Source organism: Heterodontus francisci, chromosome 8 (genome assembly GCF_036365525.1).
Source record: "Heterodontus francisci isolate sHetFra1 chromosome 8, sHetFra1.hap1, whole genome shotgun sequence".
Classification (NCBI taxonomy): Eukaryota; Metazoa; Chordata; class Chondrichthyes; order Heterodontiformes; family Heterodontidae; genus Heterodontus; species Heterodontus francisci.
Window position 1 is genome coordinate 22,795,158 of NC_090378.1, and position 12,763 is coordinate 22,807,920.

A 12,763-nucleotide genomic window follows, 5' to 3' on the forward strand; every position below is an offset into this window, starting at 1 on the left:
GTTCCGTCTTCACAAAGGAGGACACAAATATCATACCGGAAATGTTGGGGCACATGGGGTTTAATGAGAGGGAGGAACTGAAGGAAATCAGTGTGATTAGAGAAATGGTGTTGGGGAAATTGATGGGATTGAAGGCTGATAAATCCCCAGGGCCTGATAATCTACATCCCAGAGTACTTAAGGAAGTGGCCCTAGAAATAGTGGATGCATTAGTGGTCATCTTCCAAGATCCTATAGACTCTGGAACAGGTCCTACAGATTGGAGGGTAGCTAATGTAACCCCACTATTTAAAGCGGGAGGTAGAGAGAAAGCAGGGAATTATAGACTAGTCAGCCTGACTTCTGTAGTGGGGAAAATTCTAGAGTCCATTATAAAAAGATTTTATAGCTGAGCACTTGGAGAACAGTGGTAGAATTGGACAGAGTCCGCATGGATTTACGAAAGGGAAATCATGCTTGACAAATCGACTAGAATTCTTCGAGGATGTAACTAGTAGAGTTGATGAGGGGGAGCCAGTGGATGTGGTTTATTTGGACTTTCAGAAGGCTTTCGACAAAGTCCCACATAAGAAATTAGCGTGTAAAATTAAAGCGCATGGGATTGGGGGTAGTGTATTGCGATGGATAGAAAACTGGTTGGCAGATAGGAAACAGAATAGGAATAAACTGGTCTTTTTCTGAATGGCAGGCAGTGACTTGTGGGGTACTGCAGGGATCGGTGATAGGACCCCAGATATTCACAATATATATTAATGATTTAGATGAGGGAACTAAATGTAATATCTCCAAATTTGCAGATGAGATAAAACTGGGTGGGAGGGTGAGTTGTGAGGAGGATGCAGAGAGGCTTCAGGGTGATTTGGACAAGTTGAGTGAGTGGGCTAATGCATGGCAGATGCAGTATAATGTGGATAAATGTGAGGTTATCCACTTTGGTAGCAAAAACAGGAAGGCAGATTATTACCTGAATGGCTATAAACTGAGAGAGGGGAATATGCAACGAGACCTGGATATTCCCGTACATCAGTCACTGAAGGTAAGCATGCAGGTGCAACAGGCGGTAAAAAAGGCAAATGGTATGTTGGCCTTCACAGCGAGAGGATTAGAGTACAGGAGCAGGGATGTCTTGCTGCAATTATACAGGGCCTTGGTGAGACCACACCTGGAATATTGTGTGCAGTTTTGGTCTCCTTATCTGAGGAAGGATGCTCTTGCTACAGAATGGGTGCAGCGAAGGTTTGCCAGACTGATTCCTGAGATGGCGGGACTGATGTATGAGGAGAGATTGAGTTGGTTAGGCTAATATTCGCTGGAGTTCAGAAGAGTGAAGGGGGGTCTCATAGAAACCTATACAATTCTAACAGGACTTGACAGGGTAGATGCAGGAAGGGTGTTCCTGATGGTGGGGAGTCCAGAACCAGGGGTCATAGTCTAAGGATATGGGGTAAACCTTTCAGGACTGAGATGAGGAGAAATTACTTCACCCAGAGAGTGGTGAGCCTGTGGAATTCGCTACCACAGAGAGCCGTTGAGGCCAAAACATTGAATGTTTTCAAGAAGGAGTTACATATAGCTCTTGGGGCGAAAGGAATCAAAGGATATGGGGGAAAGCGGGAGCAGGTTACTGAGTTGGATGATCAGCCATGATCATAATGAATGGCGGAGCAGGCTCGAAGGGCCAAATGGTCCAGTCCTGCTCCTATTTTCTATGTTTCTATTCAAGACAGTTGTATTCAACACTCTCTGGTTATAAGTAGGACTAGTTTTATTGGTAACTTGTTTAATATTAAAAAGCTTTTAATTTGTTTCATCTAAAAATAAAATTGACTCTGTTATTAAAAGAAAGAACTTAAGATTTATATAGTACCTTTCATGATGTCAGGATGCCTCAAAGCACTTTAAAAGTCCTTATATAGTGGTAAAGTATTGGAACTGCTGTAATATAGGGAAAAACGGCAGCCAATATGCATTTTCTTCCTGTTGCTTCACACACAAGCAGTCTAGGCTTTTCACCTGGGTTTTTCTCCAGAGGCTATTTGCCCTGGTCCTACTTCAGTCTCAGCGTATTAATGAGCAAACTCCACTTCAGTGCCTTGAATGCCTTGTTGTGGTTATTTTATTTTAAACATTCCGAGAGCGGTCAGCATTGGACTGATGTTTCATGCATCTCACTAGGGACTGTTAGGAATAATGTAGTACTCACAGGCAATCTCTCTTGTTCACAGGGAGGTTTTAAATTCTTATCCTTGTTTTCTCATCTTGTAACCTCCTCCAGCTGTACCACCCTCTGAGATATTTTCGCTCCTCCAATTCTGGCGCCTCGTGTCCAAGGCCCAACCATCTTCAGCGGCTTCATCAATGACCTTCCTTCCATCATAAGGTCAGAAGAGGAGATGTTCGCTGATTGCACAATGTTCAGCACCATTCATGACTCCTCAAATACTGAAGCACCCATGCCCATATGCAGCAAGACCTAGACAACATCCAGGTTTGGGCTGATAAGTGGCAAGTAACATTTGGGCGGCACAGTGGCGCAGTGGTTAGCACCGCAGCCTCACAGCTCCAGGGACCCGGGTTCGATTCCGGGTACTGCCTGTGTAGAGTTTGCAAGTTCTCCCTGTGTCTGCGTGGATTTTCTCCGGGTGCTCCGGTTTCCTCCCACAAGCCAAAAGACTTGCAGGTTGATGGGTAAATTGTCCATTATAAATTGTCACTAGTACAGGTAGGTGGTAGGGAAATATAGGGACAGGTGGGGATGTTTGGTAGGAATATGGGATTAGTGTAGGATTAGTATAAATGGGTGGTTGATGTTCGGCACAGACTCGATGGGCCGAAGGGCCTGTTTCAGTGCTGTATCTCTAATCTAATTCACACCACACGAGTGCCAGGCAATGACCATCTCAAATAAGAGCGAATCTGACCAGCTCCTGTTAACATTCAGTGGCATTGCCATCACTGAATACCCCACTATCAACATCCTGGGGGTTAATATTGACCAGAAGCTGAACTGGACCAACCACATAAATGCTGTGGCTACAAGAGCAGGTCAGAGGCTGGGAATTCTGCGGCAGGTAACTCACCTCCTTGCTCCCCAGTGTTTGCCCACCATCTACAAGGCACAAGTTAGGAGTGTGATGGAATGCTGTCCATTTGCCTGGTTGGATGCAGCTGCAACAACATTTAAGAAGCTCAACACCAAGACAAAGCAGCCTGCTTGATTGACACCCCATGTACCACCTTCAACATTCACTCCCTCTACCACAGACGCACAGTGGCAGCAGTGTGTACCATCTACAAGATGCACTACAGCAACTCACCAAGGCTCCTTCGACAGCACCTTCCAAACCTGCGACTTCTACCACCTAGAAGGACAAGGGCAGCAGATGCATGGCAACACCACCACCTGCAAGCTCCCCTCCGAGCCACGCACCATCCTGACTTGGAACTATATCGCCGTTCCTTCACTGTTACTGGGTCAAAATCCTGGAACTCCCTTCCTAACAGCACTGTGGATGTAACTGCATGGCAAGCACTGCAACGGTTCAAGAAGGCAGCTCACCGCCACCTTCTCAAGGGCAATTAGGGATGGGCAATAAATGCTGGCCTGGCCAGCAACGCCCATATCTCATGAACGAATAATTTTAAAAACTCAATTTTAATTGCTACACCATTGGTGGCCATGTCTTCAGCTGCCAAGGCCCTAATCTCTGGAATTCACCTCTACCTCTCTCTCTGCTCTTTTTGGGGTGCTCCTTAAAACCTACCTCTGTGACTAAACTTTTGGTCCTCTGACTTAATGTGGCTCAGTGTCAGATTTTGTTTGACTGCTCCTGTGAAGTGCCTTAGGGTGTTTTACTACATTAAAGGCACCCTTTGTATGCAAGTTGCTTTTTGGAGGCCTCTGGCTGCTGTTTTTCGACAGAAGCCAAGAAGGCTCAACTGTGGCAGCTGTGAGCAACTTTCTTCCTCCATTTCCATGCTCCAGGCCTTATGGGGACAGGACTATAACCAGGAGTGCGATCGGTATGTTACTCTCTGGTAAGAATTCCTCCGCATCTTAAGGGAAGCTACTAGCCCAGATAGACAATGAACCAGCTAAATTTTCCAAAATATATGTAAACCACTTGTGGAATCAAGCAAGGATTTGCTGCAAGACCTCTAACAAAAATTGGGCAGCATTTGCAGACCTGAATAAACATGGAGATTTTTAAACCAGTTGGGGAGCGAGATCAAGAATAGACTCATTATAAGATACTATACCCAGAGCAGTTTGTCCAACCTATTTTAAGCACAAGCTAATAACTTTGTAATTTTATGATATCTGACTACTAAAGTATGACCAGAAAATAATTGTTTCTGTGGTGTCAGTTTGAATCTAATTTTTTTCTGCCATTGTTTTATGTAGTTTATCCTTGTCTTGTCGAGCTTGCACTGGAGAGGAAGTGAAATTTCAAAGTTCAAGCATCCAACTTTCAGATGTTGATGATCCTCCCTTTATGGAAGATCGGCATGTGTCTAGCTCTTCAAGTGAAAGCAATAGCAGTGACTCAGACCAAGAGTTTGTTTCCACCATCCTTCTCGGAGAAAAGTGTAGTTTAAAAACTATGGAGCAGAAACTGTTCAAAGAACAACTGCAAGGCATGGCTACAAAACCTAAGAAAGTAGTACCAATATCAAAATGTACAGAAATGGATCATGAAGCAGAAAATGTTGGACAACAATTGAAGAAATGCCATTTTAACAATACTGAGACAATAAGTCCAAGGTTGTCCCAAAGTGCAGAAACTGAACAATTGACCTTTGCAGCAAAGCAAAAGTGCTCTCTGACATCAGAGCAAAACCTGTCTCTAACGACTTCATTGACAGTATTAAAAAACAATGACAAGATTGTTCCAGATAAAAACTTTACAACACAGGGTCTGAGCAAGAAGGGTGCTGCATCACTGAAGATGCTAATTGTAAAATCAAAACAATCAAGCTATTGTAGTTCAGGTAGATGTGCTTCAGTAGTTAGTGTTTCCCGTGTTGAAAGTAGTGTGCTAGAATTACTAAGACAAACACTAAATGAATGGAATACAGAAGAAACATTAAGATTTCTTTATGGTTCCAATTTAAAATATACAAAAGCACCAACTAATTGGCCAAGTCAAACATCTTACCTAACTGAGCAAGAAGAACTTGATGAAGATGACTTGGACAGTCTGGAAGTAGTTGAAATCACCAACCCTAATGAAAACGCTGGAAACCATAAAAATGGCTTGACCAAGTGTGTCCAAGTTGGAAGTTCAGAGGCCAATGCTAGACCATTACCAAATTTTGAACAAATAAAGCAGGAATCCGAATTTCTTCATCTGAAGGTCAGAGAGTTTTATAAAGGGCAGTACGTTTTGCCTGAGGATGTTGAAAGCAATTGTGAAGAAAATCATCCATCCATAGATTATGTAAGTCGTACACTCTAAACATTGTAATATTTTTCTGAGTAAACTCATGGAATAACGTAGCCTGAAATCATTCTCGGCACCCATGAGTGACTTTTAATGACCCACATTGAAAGGTTTGCCATATTTTGGTGTTTGGCTGGTTTGTTGAGGTTTTTTGTAACTTTTGATTTTATGTCATCTCTAGTGACTTCCCCATTACAATCTTTTTGACTAGAAGGGGCTGGCTAGAAATAAATCTGGTAACTACTTGCAGCAGCCTAATTTGTTGTCCTAGCGTTTTGGTTTGGGAGTAGTTCAATGTCATCTGGTGGTTAAAAAGATTCTATCTAATGCTCAGTTATATTTTAGTTTTCTCACCATTTTCTCCCCCTTTCCCTTGCCATATTCACTCCTTGTTGGGGTACAGTTCTACAAGTAAACTTTGCTATTTCCCTCAGGTGAGCATTATTTTGTGTTTTAACTATAGAGGGCATGACAGACTAGCTTTAAAACCATCCAGAATTGACATGCGCGCATACTTTCAGCAAGGGTCACTGTATATAGTTATTGAGGGTAAAAATTGGCCTTTTTTCCCCCTCCATACGTAGAGATTCTGAAATTAATTGTAGAACACCTACTGTTGCCTTGCATGAGATCAGGTAACTCCCATCAAAATCAGGCATCAATCCTGAAACCTTACCGATCTGATCGGCTCAGCTACTCCCTAAACTGGCTGACAAAGGGAGAAATCAACTGTAAAGCTTAAGATGGATAATTTCTGTATAAAAATTTCCTATCAAACAGAAATAATTGGGCTCATTGTTAAAGAAATTATTTGATTAAACATTTGATTCTTAGAGTAAGTGCTGCCCTGTCTTTTCATCAGCTGTTGGTATATGAACTTTATAGAATCATATTCATTTATGGCACATTCATCCCATGAGTCCATGCCTTTGCTCCATGTAGCAATGCAGTCGGTCCCGGTCCCTGTAGCCCTGCATGCCTATTTCTCTCAGGTGACCATCCAACTTCCTCTTGAAGTCAGTGATTGTCTCTGCTTCCACTGATAATGACCTAGAAAGTTCCAGGTCGTTATCACCCGCTGCATTAAAAAAACATGCTTCCTCATTCCCCTGGCATCTTTTGCCTAAAACTTTCAATCTGTGTCCCCTAGTCCTTGTACCATTTGTTAATGGGAACAATTTTTCCTTGTCTAACTTTAAAGTTAGGTTTCTTCTGTTTGGCCACAGGAAACATGATCCATACATCTAGAACTAAATATCTGATTGACTAATTTGTGTGACACTTCAAATGAAAATTAATGTTTCATAACCCCCTCCTCCCGCCCTGGTACCTCAAAACCTATTTATAGGTGAGTGTTCTGAATTTAGAGTTAAGCACAAGGATTACAACACAAAATTTGCATCCCCCCCACCCCAAAAAAATGAACTACAAATGTAGGGTTAAACACAACTCCAAAAACCAAGAAATATTCTTATGTGGTGCAAATGCTTTCTTTGCTTGGTGTGAGGAACTACTACCAGATGGTTACTTTAAATCATCTGTCTCATTAAGCAGAGAAAGTGAAGTGCTTCCTATGCCAAACAGTTAATGATGTGAGTGAACTCTCTTTAATGCTGTAATTTATGAAGATACTTGTGTTTATGGATTTATGATGAGATGGTGGCATTGTGGCAATGCCACTGGACTAGTAATCCAGATGCCCAGGCTAATGCCCTAGGGGCACAGGTTCAAATCCCACCATGGCAGCTGGTGGAATTTAAATTCAGTTAATTAAAATAAAATCTGGAATTGAGAGCTAGTCTCAGTAATGGTGCCATGCAACTATCATCGATTGTTGTAAAAACCCTTCTCGTTCACTGATGTCCTTTTGGGAAGGAAATCTGCCGTCCTTACTTGGTCTGGCCTACATGTGACTTCAGACCCACAGCAATGTAGTTGACCCTTAACTGCCCTCTGAAGTGGCTTCGCAAGCCAGTCAGTTGTCAAGGGCAGTTGGGGATGGGCAATAAATTATGGCCTTGCCAGTGATACCCACATCCCGAAAGAATTTTTAAAAGTTCAAAAGTTGATGATTAAATCCAAAAGTTTTTTGTTTCTATTTGTCACCCAATAACACACATTTGATCGGAACAAATTTCACCTGACTTTTGAGCTGAAAATCCAAGCCTAATTTTGAGTTCTACCTTCCTGCAGACTCTTAAACATTGGTATAATTATGAATAGGTATCCATAAAAAGTGGGAGATAAAATTCATAGTTTTTTTTATTCATTCCATTTATCTAGACTGGATTTGAACTCTGGTTCCAAAGGCGAAAGGGAGTGTTAACCCACTGTGTTGCCCAAACATCAGAATAAGTTACTTCACCGCTTAAATTAGACTAAGTTGTATTTTTATGTGGAATTTAGGGAAATGAAGAGGAGGATCCAGTTCTTCCATTGGTAGATTCTGCCGCACAGCACCAAATCCGCAAACGGATTGTTCTGGATAGACTTCAAAAAGTGTAAGTGTAATAATATTAATAGATATTTATGAACGTCCACCTAGATTCCATGGTCTCTTTACTCCTTGTTAACTTTTATAAGTTAACATAGTTACTATAGATTACTTTCAAGTTCATGTTCTAATCTTGTATGCTTGGCAAATTACTTTTTTGGGGGGAGGGGGAAAAGCTACACAGCAGGATGCATGTTAATGCAAATACATTAGTGAATGACATTTGAAAATCCCGTGAGTTTTCTATTCGAGTTTGAATATTTAATTTTTCAGGGTGGCATTGCGTCACTTGACTGGGTGGTGTTTTCACAGGGACATAACACATTATTGTACATTTTATGTGTCAGTATAAATGACATGCATAAAATGCGTAAATATGCTATTTAATAAAAGTTTACATTATATTTTATACAAGTAGATAGGGAAGAATGAATAGCTTATTTCAGCAAAAAGGCCTTCTGTTTATTGTCTGAGATTTTTCTGATGTACCCTATGTCACGCACTATTTTCAGCGAGCAAGTAGGCTTCTATCAGTGTTGATCTTAAACAGATCTTTCCTGCAACAGGTACTAACTTTCAAGTTTATTTTTGCCTAAACACACTCCTGAAATTCCTGATTTTCTTCAGTATAAAAACTGAATCACCTGGAGTTTCCACTTGTTCCTGCTTTTTTTTCCAGCATATTTAGGCAGAAATCAGGATAACTGGCGCAAAAGATCAGGAAATTTTAAGCACTTTTTTCCCAAGCAAGTTGCGTTCAGAGTAATTCATGTTTCCACAATCTTTTGTGCTAGCTTAAAAAATATTGCATTAGAAACAGGCCCTGCCCACAAAACTGGCCACACCCTAAGATAAATTAATCTTCATTGGAAGTTTCCGCTAATTGTGGTGTTTGCAGGCCTTTGAGGAAGCTCTAAAAATTGAGCTTTTTTGGGGGGTGGGTGGGTACAAGGACACTAACAGGAACGTCTTAAAAGCTTCTGGATGTAATTTTTTTAAATTTATTAAAACTGACTACTGTACACCATATAACTAGGAAATTTGCTGCTGTATATTCTGTCATTTTCAGACATTTAAAATTTGGTTATTCAGGTTTAGAATTGGCACTGTGGTTAACAATGCTTATTTCTTTATGATAAACCAATTTTCAGCTGTATTACTCAAATTGCACCTAGTTTTACTGCTCTTAAATATATCACTAAATATTTTTAAAATCTAATTTAAAACAGTTAAGTTTTAATATGCAACCCAATTGCGCTGGTCCATGGCAAATTTTGCATTCGTCCATATGCAAATGCATTGAGCAGAAACTCCATTTTCAAAATGGGTACAATTTTGGGCGCAGATTGTGCCCAAAGCAAAAGCAACCCTAATATTTGTTCTGATGGTCTCGCTCTCTCCTCATTCTTTCAGTCTCTATGTAGTAACCAAAAAGCAGCGGCTTGTGTTCTCTTTTAATGTTACTTTCAACAACAACAACTTGTTTGTATAGCACCTTTTAATGCAATAAAACGTCCAAGGTGCTTCAAAGGAGCATTTACAAATTCTTTCAGGCTGCATTACTTTGTGAATTCTCAATAAGATTGAGTTACCACATACTGCAAATAAGAAAGCAAGTTCTTGCATTCAAAGCTGAATTTTTTCTTTGGTTGCCTGGATTTAGCCACAGTCTGGAAATGACTGAAAATTGTAGAGTGGAAGTTTAGATTCTATGACTGCAGGTTGGCCACTTTGCAAACTGAACAGGCAGTAATGGAAATGAAGATTTCATTAATTTTGCAACTTTGCTTGCCAGTTTGAAATTAGACATAAGTTTTGAAGTAGCAAATATGTCAGAGAACATTGATATTCTTTTTGTTTGAAGTGGATTGCGTAGACAGGGTTGTGGATATCCTTCCAAAAATAGAAATGAAGTGCCATGTACTATAATAAAATCAGCTACATTATCCTGGATCTTCCAACGCGAATAGTCAAAGAATTCGATAGCAATTATAAAAGCTTAATATATTTTTCATTCCTAGTTTACCTGAGTTATTGGGACCTCTTCAACTTGGAATGTCGGATATATCTTCTGAACTAAGTAATCTTGTAAAAACGTTCAGGTAAGTGATTTAACTTACACACACACACGCACGTATATTTATATTTTTGTATCTGTCTGTCTCTCACCAGCCATTGTCAGATCTGACTGGATCACATCAAGCATGGGCATTGCTTTCCCCTGCCAAAACCACTCACTACTCCTGGAACATTGTGGAAAGCCTTCACCTTTTCTTCACTACCAGTCGTCTCCTTAGATTCCTCTCCTGTCACCTCCACCCTCCCCTCTACAAATAAAAGCAAGGAGTTCATGGGCTTCTTTCTTGCTGAGATTGAAGCAATTGTCTTTGACCCCTACCACAGACTCCTTACTTTTGTCTATTCCATTACCCACCCCCTCCACGGCCACTGCCTCAGGTTAAACTAGACTTTCAACCTCGGTATCCTATTTGAGCCTGAGCTGAGTTTCCTACCCCATGTCCTCTCCATTAAAGATTGCCGACTTCCACCTCCTTGTATTGCCCATCTACATCCCTTTCTTGTTATATCTGCTTCAAAATACTATCCATACTCTCCTTACCTAAGGAAAGATATACTTGCCATAGAGGGAGTGCAACGAAGGTTCACCAAACTAATTCCTGGGATGGAAGGATTGTCCTCTGAGGAATTAGATTAAATAGACTGGGCCTTTTGTTCTCTGGAGTTTAGCAGACTGAGGTGATCTCATTCAAACATACAAAATTCTTACAGGGCTCGACAAGGTTGTTGCAGGAAGGATGTTTCTCTTGGCTGGGGAGTCCAGAACCAGGGGACACAGTCTCAGAATAAGGGGCACACCATTTACGATTGAGATGAAGAGGAATTTCTTCACCTCAGAGGGTGGTGAATCTTTGGAATTCTCTGCCCCAGAGGGCTGTGGCGGCTCAGTCGTTCAGTATGTTCAAGACTGAGATCAATAGATTTCTGCATATTAAAAACATCAAGGGTTACGGGGACACTGCAGGAAAATGGTGTTGAAGCAGAAGATCAGCCATGATCTCATTGAATGGCAGAGCAGGCTCGAAGGGCTGAATAACCTACTCTTCTCTTATTTATTATGTTCTTATGCATTTGTCACCTCCAGACTCCACTACCAATACTCTCATGGCCTTCCATCCTCCACTGTCCTTAAACTTCAGATCCGAAAAATTTCTGCTGTCCATATCATATCCCACACCAAGTTTTGCTCACCTATCAGCCCTGTGCTCGCTGACTTGCATCAACTCCTGGCCCCCCACTGTCTTGAATTTGAATTTTTTATCCTCATGTTCAAATCCCTTCATACTATCGCTTCTCTCGATGACATCTCTTCAGTACTACCACCCTGAATGAATCCTGCATTCTCCCTGTCCCTTTGTCTCACCATTTGTGACAATTCTTTCAGCCGTATAAGTCATATTTCTTCCCTAAAGCTTTCGGCCTCTCTATCTCCTTACACTTTAAAATGCTCCTTAGAACCCACCAAGTTTTTTGTCACCTATCTAATAATCTTTTGTGGCTGTCTGTTTTTATCTGATTAAGCTTCTGTGAAGCACCTTGGGATTTTTTTTTCTACATTGAAGGTGCTGTTTTATTGTGTTGTTAAAGGAATTAATCTTAGAGGATTCTGGGAGTGTAAGAATTACAGAAGTAATTATAGTAATTAACTCTAAGGAACAATTTCTATCTCCAAAATAGAAACTGTTAACATGTCTATTTGTGTAACAAAATTATTCAGTGTATTTCATTGGACTTGCTTTTGGGGAAAGATGTCTTGGCTTAATTATGAGAATTTGTAAAATATAGCAACAAATTTACTAATTATATGTGTTTGTGTCTTTGCATACCTCTCTATCTGTGTGCAGACATATGCACTCATGCATCCTTGAAGTGATCACAAGATAATTGAAGATTAGGAAAGCCATTTGGCTCATATTAGTTCTTCCATCCAGAAGCACTTGGGGGTTGCTTCCCCCACCCTACCATTGCGGCATAACACTATTTCTTAAATGTAGCCATTTTTGCCGCCTCCATTCCTGCGGCAAGTCCATTCCAAGTGTCGATCACTTTCTGTGTGAAAAATAATTTACTCATACCAATCCATTTGCTCTTAGGCCATGAAAACAGAAAATATAGTTTGTAGTACAAGAATGTCTAATGAATTGACTGGATTTAATTTCAGGAAGCCATGTCAATCAGTTGTGCACATTAGTGTGTTTTTAGTTTAATAATGTTGTTTCCTAGTTTATATACTGTTAACAATGGAACTAGTGCATTAACAATCCCATTTTTTGGTACCAACTTCAAACCTTTTTCAATTCATTTATGGGACATGGGCATTCCTGGCACAGCCAACATTTATTGCCCATCCTTAATTGCCCTTGAAGGTGGTGGGGAGCTGCCACCTTGAACAGTCAGTGTGATGTTGGTGCACCCTTTGTGCTGCTAGGTAGTGAGTTCCAGCATTCTGACCTAACGGTGATATTTCCAAATCAATGTGGTGCATGACTTAGAGGGGAACTTGCAAGTGGTTGTGTTCCCATGTGCCTGCTGCCCTTATCCTTCTAGGTGTAGAGTTCATGGGTGTAGAAGGTGCTGTCGAAGAAGCCTTGGTGAGTTGTTGCAGTGCATTTTGTAGGTGTTACATACTGCAGCCACATTGCAACAGTGATGGAGGGAGTGAATATTTGAAGTGGAGAATGCATGCCAATCAAGTGGGCTACTTTATCCTGGATGGTGTTGAGCTGCTTTAGGAGCTACACTCATC

At 40.9% G+C, this 12,763-nt stretch overlaps 1 protein-coding gene across 6 annotated transcripts in view; it reads left to right on the forward strand.

Moving 5' to 3' along the window:
- Positions 1–12,763, forward strand: part of rpap2 (RNA polymerase II associated protein 2) — a 158,117-nt gene that overhangs the window by 51,259 nt on the left and 94,095 nt on the right. For all 6 annotated transcript variants that reach the window (XM_068036774.1, XM_068036775.1, XM_068036777.1 and 3 more), the window contains exons 7-9: positions 4,406–5,441; positions 7,851–7,945; positions 9,960–10,040. In XM_068036774.1, the coding sequence (XP_067892875.1) occupies positions 4,406–5,441; positions 7,851–7,945; positions 9,960–10,040 (1,212 nt within the window). The remainder of the gene's footprint in view (positions 1–4,405; positions 5,442–7,850; positions 7,946–9,959; positions 10,041–12,763) is intronic.